The following is an 18734-nucleotide window of genomic DNA, read 5'->3' as shown; positions in this document are numbered from 1 at the left end:
GTGTGATGCTTCCTAATGCTGTTGTTGTGATGTGTTGATGATGAGTTGTGCTGTGTTAGTGTTCAACTATTACCACCACAGCATAACTCATCCCAACAACAGTTGCACTTCTCCCAACAACCTACTTTGTGATGTCCACCAATGGAACACGCATCAATACCACCTTAACATTAGGCCCCCCACCGTAACATTGCTCAACAACACAGCATAACTCTGCACCAGCACAGGCGTATTTAGCTCAACAGTCTCATTCATACCTAATACTGTAGTGCGTGGAAGCTACAAAGTATGTGTATTTTGTATATGTTTTTGTAATGTCAAATGGATTGGCAGAATGTTGTATGTGGGTGTGACTATGTTGTATAAATTGAGTGTCTTAGTTATAATTTGCCTTTCGTATAGAAAAAATGACCATAGAAGTTGTAAAATTTGTATTACACACTTTTTTATTTTGTAAAAAAAAACACAAATATTTATTGTTTAACTTTGTACAAAAAAAAGATATCCTGGCAACATGCAAAATTTAGTCAGAAAATATTTCATCGTCTTTTTCTTTCAAAATCTTTATGATTTGCCCATTACAAAAGACAACTTCAAAAGTTTGTGGCAAAAAATGGACAAGGGCATCTCCGATGTTGTCAACTTCCTCATCTAACATAAACCATTTAATTAAGATCTCGTTTTCGATGGGCATCGATTGCAATTCGTCTGTGTTTGTCACTTTTATTGTGATAATACTGGTTTGCTCAGTAGAGCTTTCAACGCCATAAATTAGAATGTCCATCTTTTCCTCTGGTGGTGCTGTTACCTGTGGAGAGAAAATAAAAGCAACAATTATTTTTTAAATTTGTATACTTTAATTTTTGTGTAAGGCCTATAGTGGTTGAAAGGGACAGAGTTGTTGAAAGGGACACATTGGGTGAAATGGACTGAGTAGGTGAAAGGGTCACAGTTGTTGATAGGGTTTGAGTGGGTGATAGGTCGAGAGTGGGTGATAGGTGGTGGTAATATTTTTTTTGTGTGGTTGTAGTGTGATAGTGTGTTGAGGGTGAGTGAGGGTGAGATGTTAAGGGTGAGTGAGGGTGAGGCGTTGAGGGTGAGTGAGATTGAGGGTGAGTCAGTGTTTGATGATGAGTGAGAGTGAGAGTAAGTAAGGGGCTGATGGGGAGGTGTTGAGCGTGATTAAAGTGGTGTTGTGGTGGTAAGTTTTTTTGTGTGGTTGTAGTGTGATAGTGTGTTGACGGTGAGTGAGTATGAGTGTGAGTGAGAGGGAGAGTGAGTGAGAATGAGGGGGAGGTGTTGAGGGTGAGTGAGGATGAGTGAGGGTGAGGATTTGAGGGTGAGTGAGGGTGAGGGGCTGAGGGTGAGCGAGGTGTTGAATGTGATTGAGGATGAGTGAGAGTGATGGTGAGTGATGTGTTGAGATTGACTGAGGGTGAGGGGTTGAGGGTGAGTGAGAGTGAGGTGTTGAGGCTGAGGGTGAGAAGCTGAGTGTGAGGGTGAGTGTGGGTGAGGCGTTGAAGGTGAGTGAGGGTGAGGTGTTGAGGGTGATTGAGGATGAGTGAGAGTGAGGAGTTAAGGGTGAGGTGTTTAGGGTGAGTGAAGTGTTGCTGTGGTGGTAAGTGTTTTTTTTGTAGTTGTAGTGTGATAGTGTGTTGACGGTAAGTGAGGGTAAATGAGGGTGATGTTGTGAGGGTGAGTGAGTATGAGAGTGGTGTTGAGTGTGAGATGTTGAAGGTGATTGATGATGATTGAGATTGAGGGTGGGTGAAGAGTTAAGGGTGAGGTGTTGAGGGTGAATGAAGTATTGCTGTGGTGGTAAGTATTTGTTTGTTGTTGTAGTGTGATAGTGTGTTGACTGTGAGTGAGGGTGAATGAGCGCGAGGATTTGAGGGTGAGTGAGTATGAGGGTGAGGTGTTGATGGTGAGTTGTTGAGGGTGAGTGAGTATGAGAGTGGGTGATAAGTCTAGAGTGGGTGATAAGTCTAGATTGGGTGATAGGCCTAGAGTGTGTGAAAGAGCCAGAGTTGTTGAAAGGTCCCGAGTGGGTGAAAGCTCCCGAGTGGGTGAAAGCTCCCGAGTGGGTGAAAGGTCCCAAGTGGCTGAAATGTCCGAAGTGGGTAAAATGTCCAGAGTGGGTGGAAGGGGCAGAGTGGTTGAAAGGGGAAGACTGGGTGAAATTCCAAGAGTGGCTGAAAAGAGATAATTGCAAAATGTTTAGTTTGTTGTGCTTACCTCCATTTTGCTATGGCGCGTTGTATTCAATATTTTTTGGCAATTGAATTCATGTACAGTGACATGAGTCAGGGTCACATATTTCCCAAGATGTATTTTAAATAGTGACGCTTCTCTCCACAGTGTCACTTTTATATCATCAGTTGCATCTTTTATTGTAATGGATTTGAGTGGGGTATCTTGCCCATTGATAAACACCGTTTTTGCGTCCTCTTCCTACACAAAAAGAAAGCATTCTATTAAATAGTGATAGTAAAAACAGATATTACTAGTGCATTGTATGAAAGGCTATATAATGTATCATATTTAACGTCCCAAATGAACGTCCTTTCTAAAAGATTGAATTGTTTATTGTAAAAAATGGCCTTGTAGATCGTACTTGTTTTTGTAGTATACACCAAAGCACTGCTATCTTTGAAGAGTGTATAATTCAAAATTTTTCCAGTTAGTTATTGAAGTTACTAAAGGTGTAATGTGTGTGTAAGTGAACTATGCATTTTTTAAGTAGACATGATGACATGAGTGAGGGAGATGGTGCGTTATTGAGTGTGAGGTGTTGAGTGTGAGGAGTTGATGGGGAGTGAGGGTGAGTGAGGATGAGGTGTTACGTGAGGGTGAGGTTGAATGTAAGTGAGGGTGAGTGAGGGTGAGGGTGAGAGGGTGAGGGTGAGAGATTGAAGGTGAGTGAGGGTGAGAAGTTGAGGGTGAGTAACGATGAGCGTGAGTGTGACTGAGGCTGAGTGAGGGTTATTTCGGGTGAGGATTTGAGTGTGAGAGTGAGTGAGTGTTGAGGGTGAGAGATTGTGGGTGATTGATGTTGAGAAGTTGATGGTGAGTAAGGATGAGGGTGAGTGTGGGTGAGAAAGGGTGAGTTATTGGGTGAGGGTGAGGTGTTGAGGGTGAGTGAGGGTGAGGGTGAGGCTGAGGCTGAGGTGTTGAGTGAGAGTGAGGTTGACTGAGGAGTTGAGGGAGAAGTGTTAAGTTTTTGAGGGGGAGGTGTTAATGGCTAGTGAGGGTGAGTGAGGTGAGGAGTTTAGTGTGATTGAGGGTGAGTGAGGCGTTGAGGCTGAGGTGTTAAGGGTGAGGTGTTGAGGGTGAGTCAGGGTGACGTTTTGAGAATGAGTGAGGGTGACTAAGGGTGAGGCATTGAGGTAAAGACAGTGTTTTGGTTCTATTCCTAAACAAAAACTAAGCATTGTATAAAATATTTACTGTAAAAATACATCTTACTATTGCGTTGTATGAATGGCCATATAATGTATTATATTTAGCGACCCAAATGAACATCCTTCCTAAATGATAGCAATATTTTTTGAAAAAACTGGCTTTGTAGAGAGTACTTGTATTTGTAGTATACCGGAAAGTGCTGCCATATTATAGTTTTCAAAAGGCGTGTTTTTTGTTTAATTGTTAATGAACTTACTAAATGTGTGCTGTGTGTGTAAGGCAAGTATGCATTTTTTTAGTAGACCTGATGACATGAGTGAGGGTGTGGGTGAGGGTGAGTGATTGAGGGTGAGGTGTTGAGGGTTAGGGTGAGTGAGGGTGGGGTTGAGGGTGAGTGAGGACGAGGTGTTACATGAGGGTGAGTGTGAGTGTGGCAGAGTTAGGGTGAGGGGTTGAGGGTGAGTGAGAGTGAGGGAGTGTTGAGGGTGAAAGATTGAGTGTGAGAAGTTGAGGGTGAGTAAGGATGAGTGTGAGTGTGGGTGAGTGAGGGTGATTGATTGAGTGAGGGTGAGGTGTTGATGTTGACGCTGAGGTGTTGAGGTGTTGAGTGAGAGTGAGGGTGACTGAGGAGTTAAGTGAGAAGTGTTGACTTTTTGAGGGGGAGGTGTTGAGGGCGAGTGAGGGTGATTGTGTGAGAGGTGTTGAGGGTGATTGAGGGTGAGTGAGATTAAGGCTGAGTGAGGCATTAAGGGTGAATTGTTGAGGGTGAGGTGTTGAGGGTGAGTGAGGGTGAGGTGTTGAGAGTTATTGAGGGTGAGAAGTTGAGGGTGAGTAAGGATGAGGCTGAGTGAGGGTGAGTGATTGATGTTGAGTGTGAGGCTGAGGTGTTGAGGTGTTGAGTGAGAGTGAGTGAGTATTTGAGGGAGAAGGGTAGAGTTTTAGAGTGGGAGGTGTTGAGGGCTAGTGAGGGTGATTGAGGGTGATTGAGGAGGAGGTGTTGAGGGTGATCTCGGGTAAGTGAGATTGAGGTTGAGTGAGGCATTAAGATCAAATTGTTGAGGGTGAGGTGTTGAGGGAGAGTGAGGGTTGGGTGGTGCGGCTGAGTGATGTTGACTGACGGTGAGGCATTGATGTAAAGACAGTATTTGCGTACTTTTGGTAAACCCAAAAAGAACAATCCTACAAAATAGTGACAGTAAAAACACATAGTAGTAGTGCGTTGTATGACTGGTAATATAATGTATTATATTCCACGACCCAAATGAACATACTTTCAACCATAGTGCATTTTTGTTTTAGTCAAAATTGGCTTTGTGGAGAGTACTTGAATTTGTACTATACCCCAAAGCACTGGCCTATTATATTTCTCAAAACTATTACTTTATACATAGTGTGAAAGAGTGTCTAATGCAAGCTTTTTTGAGGTTGTTAGTGAAGTTCCTAAGGGCCCGATGTAGGTAAATCCCATTTTTGTATGTAGGTACCAACATCTGGATGCATTACAGAATCCTTAACAAATCTTTAATTACCGAATCGGTAAATACCGAATAGGTAATGCCCATTCATTCCTATGGGCTTTGAAGCCCATAGGAATGATTAGGCCTTACCGATTCGGTATTTACAGAGTCTGTAATTAAAGAATTATGAAGGGTGCAGGGGGTGTCACTTTGACACCCTCTGGCACCCCCAAAAAAGGCACAGGTGCCATGTGGCAAGCATACCTGCCCTAAGGGCAGGTCTGCCTGTCACATGCCATAGGTATTTTACCCTGGATTTGTATTCCATGGTAAAATACCGATCGTGTAAGCCATGTGCAGAAGGTAAATTGCATACCTACATTACATTTCAGTTAATTTTATTGAATCTGTAAAAGTACCGATTCGGTAATTAAACAGATTTGCTAAAGTTACCTTAAATGTGCCCCTACATCTCAATAGCCCTTTACCGATCTGAAACGGCCCAAAATCGGTATTTTTGGCCGATTGGGATCGCTAAAGGGCTACCTACATCGTGCCCCTAAATGTGTAATTTGTGTGTAAGCCAACTATGCATTTTTTTAGTAGACATGATGACATGTTTGTGTTCATACTTCTGGCACATATTGTCCCTGAAACAGTCATCAGACTATTTAGACTTGCAATTTCGAAAAAGCAAAAAAACATAAGATATGTCATTTACAATACTAATAAGTCCAACTTTTCCACTGCAAGACAATAGTTTTTTTTAGTTGACATGATAACTTGTTTGTGTTCATACTTACGGCAATTATTGTCCCTGAAACGGTCATCAGGCTTTTTAAACTTGCCCGTTTTATTTCCTTGATGGGAGAAGCCGATGGTGCAGGCGGATGCAAAATGTTGTTTGCTTGTTGGATCAGGCCCTCCTCGATTGTCATTGCGGGAAATTTGGTTACTTTAGTTTGTTTTGTAATTAAAATTGTTTTGTTTTTGAGAATAAAGTTTCGTATCAGTAGTCCACAGTTTATTTTCGTTTGCTCATATAAATTTTCTTGGTAACAAGTACATTTAATTGTTCCAGTTTTATCTGCTAAAGCCAAATGGAATAATATTTTCTGCTCTTGTTTAGCATTTTTGTACGTAGTTTTCCCTGAGCAGCTGATGACATTAACTCTTATTGGTTTCTGGTATGGTTTGTTGTCATCAGTATTAATGTTCATTATTTCTTCAATAGACATCATCTGAAATAGAAAATGTGATATAACATGTTAAATACAAACCCATATTGGTTTATGATCACTGTAATAGCATTCTAAAGTACCATAGTTGTGTAGTTGGTCATTTGTATATATATGATCTAAAATGGATTGGTAGTTAGTTGTGTAACTGTTAATGAGTTGTTGACATTGTAATTTTGTTTCAAAGAATCCAAGTAATTGCTTGCTGTTTGCATTTGTTTGAGATACATCCACATTGAAATCCCCTATAATAATAAATTTGTGCGTGGGGTAAAAATCCGTAATATTTGTGATGAAATCAAAAAGAGAAGTTATACTTTTTAGGGGTGGTTTGTATAAAATAATAATAAGGTAATCTGTGTCATCAATCTGTAGAGTAAAATGTAAAATGTCTATCCCTTCAAGTGTCTCATAAATAGGCAATATAAATAATTTTTTTTTGTAGTACATAATCATTCCATGGTTTGTGTTGTATGTATGAAATTTATCAAATATAATGTGATGATATTGTTCTATCGTGAAATCATTAGCTGTAGCATTTCTTGTAGTGTTGATCTCAGTTAAGCAAATAATGTCTGCTTGTAATATATTCCTATCCGCTACCATAGATGAAAAATTTTTCTGTAGTGATCTTATATTGTGTGCAATGATATTGAAATGTGCACTGTATGTATGTAACTGTGGGATATGTATTTCAAGTGGCATTTCTGTCCTTAATCTGTGCATTTCCTCATTAACTTGTGGATGTACTACAATTTTTCGTTCATCAAAATTGTGTACATAGACATTTTGTATTGATTTTGCCCTGCTAATAGCAACATAATGCAAATGATGAATCTTGCTGTTATTAAAGTGTATATAAAGTGGTTCGAGAGTTGCACCTTGTGTGCGATGTATAGTGCGTGCTGATGCTTGGCGTAAAGGAAATTGCTTCCGTATAATGGTAATAAATTTCTTAGTGTATTGGAAATGTCTAGCTATAGCATGTATTGGTGTCCATGTATTTTGTATTTGTGAATGAAATAAGTGTTTATATTGTTGTCTGGTTGTTTGTCCTATAGTGGGATTGTCAAATAACAACCAAACAATAATAGGTGTATTGTTAATCAATTCTACTAATTGTACAACACCAGTTGCGCCATTTGTTAAACCATCATTGACATCCACATTGCAACTTAAATCATAACGAAGTTGTAAGGCAATGTGTAATGTATGTGAAAGGCCCATTGTTTTCTGTGGATCTTCGGGCAGTTGCTTAAGAATCGTTTTTTTCACACTTTCAGACAAATCAGAACTAACAGTATCGCTTGCTACTGTTATGTAGACAGGATAATCTTTGCAATGTTGTTCTAAAACCTTTTTGTTAATTTCATTAACTTCTAGATTAGTTGACATGATATATGGAATTGTTTCTAATAAAGTCTCATCAGGTTGTATTTCCCTTTGCTTAATTTGTGAAATATCTTCTTCAGTATGCTTGCCTTCTCTCAATCTGTTTAGTAATTCAGCAAATTGTAGATCTTCTTTTTGGCGCATAATTTTTGTTAATTCAAAAATTTTAAAATGTTCTTTCCATAAGTTAGCACTTAAAGGACCATACATTTGTGTAGAATCCTGAAAAATGTATCTGTCAAATACAGGTTTTAATTGGTAAAAGTCACCAATGGCTAAAATAGAAATTCCTCCAAATGGTTCATTAGATGATTTAATTTCTTGAAGCCTGTTATGTATAAAATTCAACATATTGTGTCCTACCATTGAAATTTCATCAATAATAACAACTCTAACATGCATCATTTCCATTTGTAGAGCAGTTCTATGTTCATGACTCAGTTGTTTATAAGTCAAACTTTGCGACACAGGTATTTTGAAAGTGCTATGCAGTGTTTTGCCATTAATATTATGGGCAGCCTTTCCTGTTGGAGCAGTAAGTAAGATATAAACATTATCAGGATTTTCACCGGCCTTAGTGTTATAGTAGCGTAGTAAAGTTTGATATAGTGCAGATATTACAAAACTTTTCCCAACACCAGCCCCTCCAGTGCAAAAAGTATAGCATGGAGTGCTAGTAGTTTTAAACCAATGCAAGTGATGGTAAACAAATTTAAGTTGTTCTTCCGTTAAGTTTTGCATAAGTTGTTGGTATTTTTCATTGGGCAAAATAACGTTAGTTGAGCTTTGTTCTTCAGTTGTAGTTCTAATTCCTAAATCTAGAGCCAAATCATATCTATTATTATGTTCTGGATTTTTGTCTTCTGTCTGTATATTCACAGTTGGTGATAGAGGAGGTGAAATTACATTTTCATGAGACTGTTCATGAATAATGTTTGTAAGTTCGCCATGCTGTTTGTTATAGATTTTTAGTTGTGTGTCAACAAATGTTTTAACTTCCAGATACCTATCATAGTAAGTTTCCTTGTTGATTAGTATTTTTTCTTCTTCCCTCCATGGATAGTGCAACATTAAGATTTCTCTATAATACTCTTCTGGTTCATTATTTTTGCTAAATCTGCAAAAGCGTATTATTTTCCCTTGTCTGCGCTTATTTAAAGCATAATCATAATTATGTTTCTGTTGTTGTTTATTTCCGTCACTACATTCTATTTCTAATTCTTCCTCATCTGAGCTGTAAAAGTTTTGTTCTGCTAGTAAATCTTCGCAATCATTTATTTCTTTCCCATGTGTTTTTTTCTTCACATAGTTGAAATTAGCCGCATAGTCTGCTAAAGTGCACATCTCTAATGATTGTGGCCTTTTGCAGTACTTAATAATAATATTTTCACATTGAATGTCAGTTGAATTTTCGGGCAAGTTATTAATAGTTTCAAAATCACGCATTAAATAAGTTCTTTTCTCTGGACGGCTAGTATTAATAAATACAAATGATCGTGAGCTTTTCCGTAATGGTATTTGAAGAATTAGATATGCTGCTTCTTGTGCACTAATTTCTGTGCAGTTGAGGAATTTGTTCCCTATGTGTTTAAGTTGATCTTTGATATTACTATTGCTTGTTACCTCTTTAGCAGCTTGCGCTAGAAGTTTGCTAATTCCTCTTTGCGATTTACTGATATATGAGATAATATAGACTGCACAAGCATAAGGGTCTAGTATAAACTGCAAGTCTATGTTTGCTCGCCAAGCTTCTAAAAGAGTACTATTGTAGTTATTGATGAAGCATTCGGCTGGTGTTCTTTTTAAAAAAATAGTTGTTTTTTGTAAGCTAGTTTGTATAGAAGTAATATATTCTTTATCATCCATTTTAATGAAGTCCAAAAATTCCTCAAAAGAAAGTGTATTAAAAGTAGTATTATTCATAGCTTCATGTATTATTTTCATATTATCTTGCCATTGGTTATTTGTCTCCTCCAGTGTTAATGGCTCTAATATGAGCGTTCTTGACATTGGATATTTGGGATATTGATATTTGCATGTCCGTTGCTGTTTACGTCTGCAATTTTTGGTGTGACCATGCCTTTGTAGATTTATTAACGGTTGTAAAACAGGGTTCTCAGACTTCTGACAAGTGATATATTTGTCAATAAAGCTATTGACTTCTTCCACTGGTGAAACACCATATAATGGTGCTTTGTTTACCCAGAGTAATGCATGTATATGTGGAGAACCTCTTTGTTGGAATTCGACTCTGTAAAAGTAGTCTACTATTTCCCCAATTGGATTAGTGCCATTCAGCAAAACACAATTAAAGAATTTCCTAACTTGATAGTCAAACTGTCTTGCACATGTTATTGGATCTTCTTGTATTAATTTACTTTTAGTTTCCCAAGACATGTTTAAGAATTCTTCCTCTGTACATTCCTTTAAGTTTCTAACTCTCAATAGTATATTTATTAAATGGTGCCATTTTGTTTCTGCAGCAGATAATGTCAAAAAGAAAGTGGGAATGCCAAGTTGCCTTATCATAGCAAAAATATCTTTTTTGCAACCTTCCCAATATGGAGGTGAACTGCGTATAGTTTTTAATATTTTGTACCCCTCATTAAACTGTAAAACATTGGCAATATGACATTTAATGTCTTTAGCAGTTATTTTATTCCCATCTGTAAAATGTTTTCTGATGGAAATGTTGATTTTACCATGGATCTGCTTAATATGTAATTTCTTCAGTTTAAAAAAGACATTAGTAATAGATTTAGCGACTCTTCTATCATAACTCCTTAACTCTGCTTGGCAAATAGTACTATAATGTACCGGTATGTGTCTTTCTTTATTGTTAGGCCTTCGTTCACCACAAAAAATAGTAGGGAAAGCCAAAAACTCTGAATCTTTATCCTCATATAAACCTCTTGGCGTGTTATGTTCAGCTGGAGCGAAACTTAACACATTCAGCGAATTACTAGTAATAGTTTCATTTGTTAATATAGTATCCAAATTCCCAGCTTCTATGTTGTCAGAACTATCAGATGAATTGTTTGTCTCAGAAGTCTCATTGTGAGATTCTATTTCTGGAGGTATATACTCCCAGTCAGGGTTAATGGTAACACCATATTCATTAAACATTGTACTATTTTTAGCTAGCCATGTAGCTGCCTTTTTTACAGTATTTGGTCTAATATTCTCATAATGTGTATATGATTTATAGATTAATTTCCTTTTTAATTTCACTGGGATTGTCATGGCGTCATTAATTTGCCTTGGTAAAATGGTAACAGTTGTCATAACATCTGCAGGTACATTAACTACTGCACCTGATAATGATTTTTGAAAACCGCGTGGCAGACTCCGAATTTGTAAGAATGGTATCCTAGGTGAAACTAATCTTTCTTCTAAATCATATAATTCTAATTCAACTGGTACATTTGGGAAGCCCATGCCATTTACAATTGAACATGGTGGTATTTTGTTTTTTCTAATGTAATAATAGCAAGTCTTACAAATAAAATTTGTTTTCTTGTTACTAATGTTACACTTGTTGAAAATTTCGGATTGGCTAACACTGCGTATATTTTGCAACGTTTGTTTATGCCACAGTTGATTGCAAAGAGTACAAATGTACTCTGGCCCATGCAATATTTCCCGGTGGAATTTGCGAATGATTGTATGGATTTGTTTACCTCGTTTCTGTCTTTGGGCCTGCGTGAAGATGGGTATGTTATTATCAATAGCACTTAGTTGACTGTTGGTAATATCTTCTTCAGCTGTATTAACTTTTTTACTTTGTACAACTGTAGTTGGACATGTACTTGAATCCCTTTTTCTTTTCCGAGACTGTTTATTTGTTCCCTGGATAGCTTTACTATTACCTGGTAATTGTGCTAAATGATTGCTATTGCTATTCCCTCCCTTACTTGTATTCTGTAAATGATCAGAAGACATTGATGTTGCTGTTATCGTCTGATTAGGAGTACATTCAGTAGTATGTACCCAAATTTTTCTTTCTTGCGGCAGGTGACTATTTTTTTTGTGCACAGTAAGTGCTTTTGTAAAGGATTTCCTTTGAATGACTTTTATATCTATTGGTGTTAATTCAAATTGGACACATTGCTCAGCCTGATGTGTAAAGTTATATGCTAGTTTCATAACATATTGAATTAGCCCTTCAAACGAATTAAATGCAATTGTAACACATGTTCCGTTTGAATGAGGCATGCCTTCATGGTCCCTACTATGTGAATCAAATACAAAGTATGATTGCATATGTTTGAAAATAGCTATTACATAAACATTCATACAAAGTAGAACACCACAGTGCTTATTAATAGTAACATTTAATGCTGTGCTAATATCTGGGTAGGCTTTATCAAAACGTTTAAGGACATCACCGTAGTAAGCATTCCGTAGCAAAAGTGAATATATCTCTTGATTGTGGTCTATATACCTTGGCAGGTCATCTGGATGCATAAGTGTTTCTTTGTTAATAGAATGCATTTGGAGATATAAAGCGTCCCCACGGTCCATTATATAATGCAGATCATTAGAGTTCCAAGTAGTTACTGGCTTGCATAAATTGTGCAAGACAGCAAAAGCACTATTTGGTAAGCATTGCTTACCTTGTGATTTGCTATTAAATTTGCTATTCCCTTGATGGTAACTTGCTTTCAAGCATTTCTGCATCTTATAAGTTATACTGAAATGTTGTTATCAACAAATGTAAATTAAGAAGGTTTGTGAACTAACAATTTTTTTAGGGGACTGTAAGGTATGAACTTTTAACAAATTTTAAACTAAGTGGCAAAGTAGTATTTACCTTAACTTCTGTTTCTTTTGTTGTTGTTTTAATAATCTGAAAGGAGAAAAGAAAAATTTTGTTTAGAATACATTTTTTCGAATTTTTGCCATAAAGGCCACATTAGCATGTAATTAGTCTTTTAAAGACCTGTTAAGAGCTCTAGTGCTGCTGTGAGTGTATGTGCCACGGCTGGCACACAGGCAGGGATGAGATGATAGAGGGAGAGAGAGGGAGTGGGAGGAAAAGGGGGACAGAGAGAGAGTGAGTGAGTGCGTGAAAAGTTAATACTGAGAGACGTTAAAAAATGTGTGTGTGTGTTATGTGTTGCATTGAATCAGAGAATGGATGAGGTGTGAGGAAAGGAAAGGGAGTGAGAGGGAGAGTGATAGGAAGGGAGACGGGGATGGAGGGAGGGAGAGAGAGGGAGAGGGAGACAGAGGGATTAACAAAGTTAGAGTGAGAAAGAGGAAGGCAAGAGAGAGGGAGGGTGAGTTAGAAAAGGAGAGAGAGGGTGAGTGTGGATGAGGGGTTGAGGGTGAATGAGGATGAAATGTTGAGGGTGTGAGTGTGAGGGTGAGGTGTTGAGTGTTGTTGAGGTGAGGTGGTGAGGGTGAGGGTGAGTGAGGGGGAGCGGATGAGGGTGAGTGAGGGTGAGTGGTATTGAGGATGAGTGAGGGTGAGAGTGAGGGTGACTGTTTGATGGTGAGTAATGGTGAGGGTGAGTGAGGATGACATGTTGAGGGTGAGTGAGCATGAGGGTGAGTGAGCATGAGGGTGAGTGAGCATGAGGGTGAGTGAGCATGAGGGTGAGTGAGGATGGTGTGAGTGAGTGTGAGTGAGAGTGAGGGGTGGAGGGTGAGTGAAGGTAGGTTAGGCTTAGAGATTGAGGGTGAGTGATGGTGAGAAGCTGAGGGTGAGTAAGGATGAGGGTGAGTGTGGGTGAGTGGGAATGAGGTGTTGTGGGTGAGTGAGGTGTTGAGGGTGAGTGAGGCTGAGGTGTTGAAGTGTTGAGTGAGAGTGAGAGTGAGGGTGAGTGAGGAGTTGAAGGAGAAGTGTTGAGGGTGTGTGTGTGAGGTGTTGAGGGCTAGTGAGGGTGGGTGAAGTGTTGAGGATGAGTGAGGGTGAGTGAAATTAAGGGTGAGTTAAATTGAGGGTGAGTGAGGTGTTGAGGGTGAGTGAGAGTGAGGTGTTGAGTGAGAGGTTGAGTGAGTGTGAGTGAGGGTGAGGGATTGAGTGAGGGTGACTGAGGGTGACTGAGGGTGAGTGAAGGTAAGTGAAGGTAAGTGAAGGTAAGTGAGGGTGAGTGAGGATGAGCGTGATGGTGGATGAGGGTGAGTAAGAGTGAGTGAGGCTGAGGGTGAGGGAGGGTGAGGTAGAGCGAGGCATTGATGTTGAGTGTTGGTGAGGTATTAAGGGTGAGTGAAGGTGAGTGAGAATGAGGGTGAGTGCGGGTGAGGGTGAGGCGTTGAGGGTGAGTGAGGGTGAGGGTGTGAAAGGGAGAGGCGTTGAGGGTGAGTGAGGGTGAGCTGTTAAAGGTGACTGAGGGTGATGCGTTGAGGGTAAGTGAGGGTGAGTGTGTGTGTGTGGCTTCAAAAAGTAAAGACACCCTTAAAGTAGTGTCGTTATTTGTATTCGGAAAATAGTTTAGAATTGCTGAGGATGTGGGACTTGAATGTGTCTGTTGTTAGTTTTAAAAGCTGGAATTGTTGTTGGGGATGGAGAGGGAGTGAGTGTGTGCGTGAAGAGTTAATAGTGCCAGACGTACCGAAAAATGTGTGTGTGTGTCATCGTGTAACTTAGATTACTTCCTATATTGCATTGAATATGAAAATGAATGCGGTGTGCGTGTAATATTGAAAGTGTATACAGTTAGTGTGCAAGTAATGTAGAAAGATAGAGAGGGTAGTAAATGGGAGACAAATGGAGAGTTATGTACAAAGACAGAGAGGAAGGGAAAGTTAGGGAAAGGAAGGGAAATGGAGGGAGAGGAAGAGAAAGGGAGTGAGATGCTGGGTGATAGGGAGGGAGACGGAGAGGGAGGGAGAGAGGAGGAAGAAAAAAGGGGGAGTGAGACAGAGGGAGGAACACAGTTAGAGTGAAACAGAGGAACACAGGAGAGAGGGAGGGGGAGCTATAGAGAGGGAGAGAGAGCTATAGAGATGTAGGGAGACCGAAAGAGAAAGAGAGCTAGAAAATTATGTGTATGCCGGGAGGGCTCAGTGCACGAAGCCTTCGGCTGCAGGGTCCTGTGATTAACCTCATGGTCAGTTTAATGTTGTTGCTGTCGCCCCGACCCTTAACAACTAACCCTGCCCCCACCGATGCGGTCCTTGGACACAAAGTAAACAGTACATTTTTCACCTGCTTGAAAGATTGTGAGTAGCCATGTAATAGAGGGTGTGTGCGAAAGTCCCTTTGATAGTGGATTGTGTGTATGAAAAATTTGTTGTGGTGTGGCGAAGTGTTGCGAACGGATTATGACTGTACTATTCCCCCTAATGTTCCAATGTGCCTGTGACTAGTGTAGTAAGTGTAAGGTCCATTATTTTTTGGGTAGGCAGCTAATCCTGGATAATGTGTTATTGGATGTGTGCTTGTGAAAATGTAATACTAGTCATTGTACGAGTGGCTGTTTCTGTGTGTCAGCTTGTAACTTGGATTACTAACTGTGCAAGGAAATGTACGAATGAATGCATTGTGCGTAAATGTTGTAAACTGTTGCCTGTTTACGTGCTAATTAATGTGCAATTAGAAGTTCTGACTGAAAGTTTGGTGCTGTAGTGGCGAAGTGCTATGATGTTACATTGCGTAGGAGTTGCACGTGTTGTATAAGGGTGGCAGTCAGTGTTTTGCCTAATGTGACAGGCTGTGTGTGATTAGTGTAAGATTCAGTGTTTTGCCTAATGTGACAGGGTGTGTGTGATTAGTGTACTATAGAGAGGGAGGGAGACGAAGAGAGAAAGAGAGCGAGAAAATTATGTCTATGCCGGGAGGGCTCAGTGCACGAAGCCTTCGGCTGCAGGGTACTGTGAATAACCTCATGGTCAGTTTTATGTTGTTGCTGACGCCCCGAGCCTTAACCACTGACCCTGCCCCCACCGATGCGGTCCTTGGACACTTAGTAAACATTAAATTTTGCACGTGAGAGAAAGATTGTGAGTAGGCATGTAATAGAAGGTGTGTGTGAAAGTGTCCTTGTTCGTGGAATGTATGTTTGAAAATTTTGTTGTGGTGTGGCGGAGTGTTGGTGTACCCAGTTAGTGTGCAAGTAATGTAGAAAGATAGAGAGGGAGTAAATGGGAGACAAATGGAGAGTTATGTACAAAGACAGAGAGGAAGGGAAAGTTAGGTAAAGGAAGGGAAGTGGAGGGAGAGGAAGAGAAAGGGAGTGAGATGAAGGGTGATAGGGAGGGAGACGGAGAGGGAGGGAGAGAGGAGGAAGAAAAGAGGGAGAGTGAGACAGAGGGAGGAACACAGTTAGAGTGAAACAGAGGAAGACAGGAGAGAGGGAGGGGGAGCTATAGAGAGGGAGAGAGAGCTATAGAGATGTAGGGAGACCGAAAGAGAAAGAGAGCGAGAAAATTATGTGTATGCCGGGAGGGCTCAGTGCACGAAGCCTTCGGCTGCAAGGTCCTGTGAATAACCTCATGGTCAGTTTAATGTTGTTGCTGTCGCCCCGACCCTTAACAACTAACATTGCCCCCACCGATGCGGTCCTTGTACACAAAGTAAACTGTACATTTTTCACCTGCTTGAAAGATTGTGAGTAGCCATGTAATAGAGGGTGTGGGCGAAAGTCCCCTTGATAGTGGATTGTGTGTATGAAAAGTTTGTTGTGGTGTGGCGAAGTGTTGAGAACGGATTATGACTGTACTATTCCCCCTAATGTTCCAATGTGCCTGTGAATAGTGTAGTAAGTGTAAGGTACATTTTTTTTTTGGGTAGGCAGCTAACCCCGGCTAATGTGTTATTGGATGTGTGCTTGTGAAAATGTAATACTAGTAGTTGTACGAGTGGCTGTTTCTGTGTGTCAGCTTGTAACTTGGATTACTAACTGTGCAAGTAAAGCAACGAATGAATGCATTGTGCATAAATGTTGTAAAGTGTTGCCTGTTTACGTGCAAATTAATGTGCAATTCGAAGTTCTGACTGAAAGTTTGGTGCTGTAGTGGCGAAGTGCTATGATGTTACATTGCGTAGGAGTTGCACGTGTTGTATAAGGGTGGCAGTCAGTGTTTTGCCTAATGTGACAGGCTGTGTGTGATTAGTGTAAGATGCAGTGTCTTGCCTAATGTGACAGTGTGTGTGATTAGTGTGCTATAGAGAGGGAGGGAGACGAAGAGAGAAAGAGAGCGACAAAATTATGTGTATGCCGGGAGGGCTCAGTGCACGAAGCCTTCGCCTGCAGGGTACTGTGAATAACCTCATGGTCAGTTTTATGTTGTTGCTGTCGACCCGACCCTTAACGACTGACCCTGCCCCCACGTCGGAGTGTTAGGAACGAAAGTAAAAATTGTGTAGAAGAGTGAACAGTTGGCTGTACTTACATGATATATGTTGGTGCGCAGTTTCTTTCCCCCTATCAAGGAAATGTTGAAAGCGTACCAATAACCTACAAGAGATAACAATAAAAAAAGCAATATGTATCTGTTGGTTTAAACCAAGGTATGACCTGTTTAAGAAATTACGTAGTCCTTTGCTAAGTATTACCATAGAAAATGTAGATTAGCAAACACACATGTGGCAGAATAATTTAACACAGGTGCAATGTTGATATAGTAACAGTTCTAATAAACGCAAGTAAATATATCAATACTGTCCCTTAGATGTATAAAAATAACACTTGCATGCACTTACGTTGTAAGATTGAATGCCGTAATTTTTCAGTGGCTGTTGGTCGATAGCAGCAAGTACAGCGCCGTTCTGTAAGTCGAACTTCTGTCCTCGCTGGTAAAAAGAGAGTATGACTTAAAGTGACCCGTCCCTCTGCTTAAATAGGGGGTAACGATGCAAGAATCTTTTTTTTTTTGTGTTTAAGAAAAGATCAAAGCTTTTAGTCCTTCCCTTGCCCCAAGGAAAAGTCACACTAGCTGATGTGCGCGACTTGGAAGTGTGAATGTTTGAATGTGTATGCAGATGGAGTTTCGACATAGGCGCGCCAGTAGACTTCACTGGGCAACTCCCTTAAGGCCATATAAGATTTTGCTGGGAACTAACAAAGCAAAGGGCCTTCAACTGTCTGCTCGAAGTTACACGTAAAAATGGCATATATAAAGCATCAAAAGTATACAAAGTTTCACTTTAAAACATACTACTCTTGTAATATACTGGCTCAAAGTTGTGCAGTTTAGGTTTAGTATGAAAATACTGAATATTGCTGCGGATTCGTCCATTAATGTGTGTGTGGCAACGTGAAAAAATAGTGGGTAAATGAGAAAGATGGTCGATGATTTTGTTTGGCAAAAAAGAAATGGAAAGACAGGTGTGGTGCTGAACGGGTCAGAGGCCGGATGCAATATTTGCCATTAAAGTTGTGTTTTTCGTTTTATTATGAAAATAGTGAACATTGCTGCGTAAGTGGCCCTTAAATGTGTCTGTGGGTATTTTTAAATGCTAGGCTAATTTTGGCGGTGTGTGTACGTGTTGTAAATACTGAATTTCGCTGCGGGTGCATCCCTTAATGTAAGTCTTGTAATATACAGGCTCAAAGTTGTGGCGTTTATGTTTAGTATGAAAAAACAGGACATTGCTGCAGATGCCTCCATTAATGTGTGAGTGTCACCATAGAAATACAGTGGGAGACTGAGAAAGATGTTCGATGATTTTGTTTGCCAATAGATAAATGTAGCGATAGGTGTGGCGAAATGTTCTGAGCTGATTTATTTGCCATCAAAGTTGTGTTGTTATTTGTAGTATAAAAATAGTGAGCATTGCTGAGGATGCGGCCCTTCAATGTGTCTGTGGGTAATTTTAAATGCTAGGAATTATGTTGGTGTGTGTGTACGGCATGGTATGTAAACTATAGTAGTTTTGTTAACGTTTCCAGACACCATTTTCTCCTTTAATGTAAATCGACTTGAACTGTCTACGCAAAGGTACACTTAAAAATGGCATGTGGGGTTAAGGGTGAGGATGAGTGAGGGTGAGGCTGAGGTCTTGAGTGTAAGTGAAAGTAAGAGTGAGGGTGAGTGAGGGGTTGAGTGTTAGTGAGGGTGAGGTATTGAGGATGAGTGAGGGGAAGGGTGATTGAGGGATTGAGAGTTACTGAGGGTGAGGTGTGTAAGGTGAAGTGTTGAGGGTCTGGGTGAGGGGTTGAGGGTGAGGGAGGGTGAGTGAGGTTGAATGGTTGAGGGTGAGGGGTTGAGGTGAGGAATTGAGGCTGATGTTTTGAGGGTGAGTGAGGGTGAGATGTTGATGGTGAGTGAAGGTGAGATGTTGGGTGAGGCGTTG

General features: G+C 40.1%; 1 protein-coding gene across 1 annotated transcript; it reads right to left on the bottom strand.

Annotated features, from left to right (window-relative positions):
* Window positions 1-493: 493 nt before the first annotated feature.
* Window positions 494-17252, bottom strand: LOC147679921 (uncharacterized). The gene is made up of 6 exons (XM_086944764.1): window positions 17142-17252; window positions 16832-16896; window positions 12303-12338; window positions 5663-6100; window positions 2236-2451; window positions 494-808 (listed from the first exon to the last, which is right to left on the bottom strand). Exons 4-6 carry the CDS (start codon window positions 6098-6100, stop codon window positions 524-526), a joined length of 939 nt encoding a protein of 312 aa, XP_086800890.1. The 5' UTR covers window positions 12303-12338; window positions 16832-16896; window positions 17142-17252; the 3' UTR covers window positions 494-523.
* Window positions 17253-18734: the final 1482 nt, after the last annotated feature.

The sequence above is a fragment of the Lissotriton vulgaris genome, chromosome 11, assembly GCF_964263255.1.
Source record: "Lissotriton vulgaris chromosome 11, aLisVul1.2, whole genome shotgun sequence".
Lineage (NCBI taxonomy): Eukaryota > Metazoa > Chordata > Amphibia > Caudata > Salamandridae > Lissotriton > Lissotriton vulgaris.
Note: the sequence above shows the minus strand (reverse complement) of the source record. Positions and strands in the feature narration are given on the sequence as shown.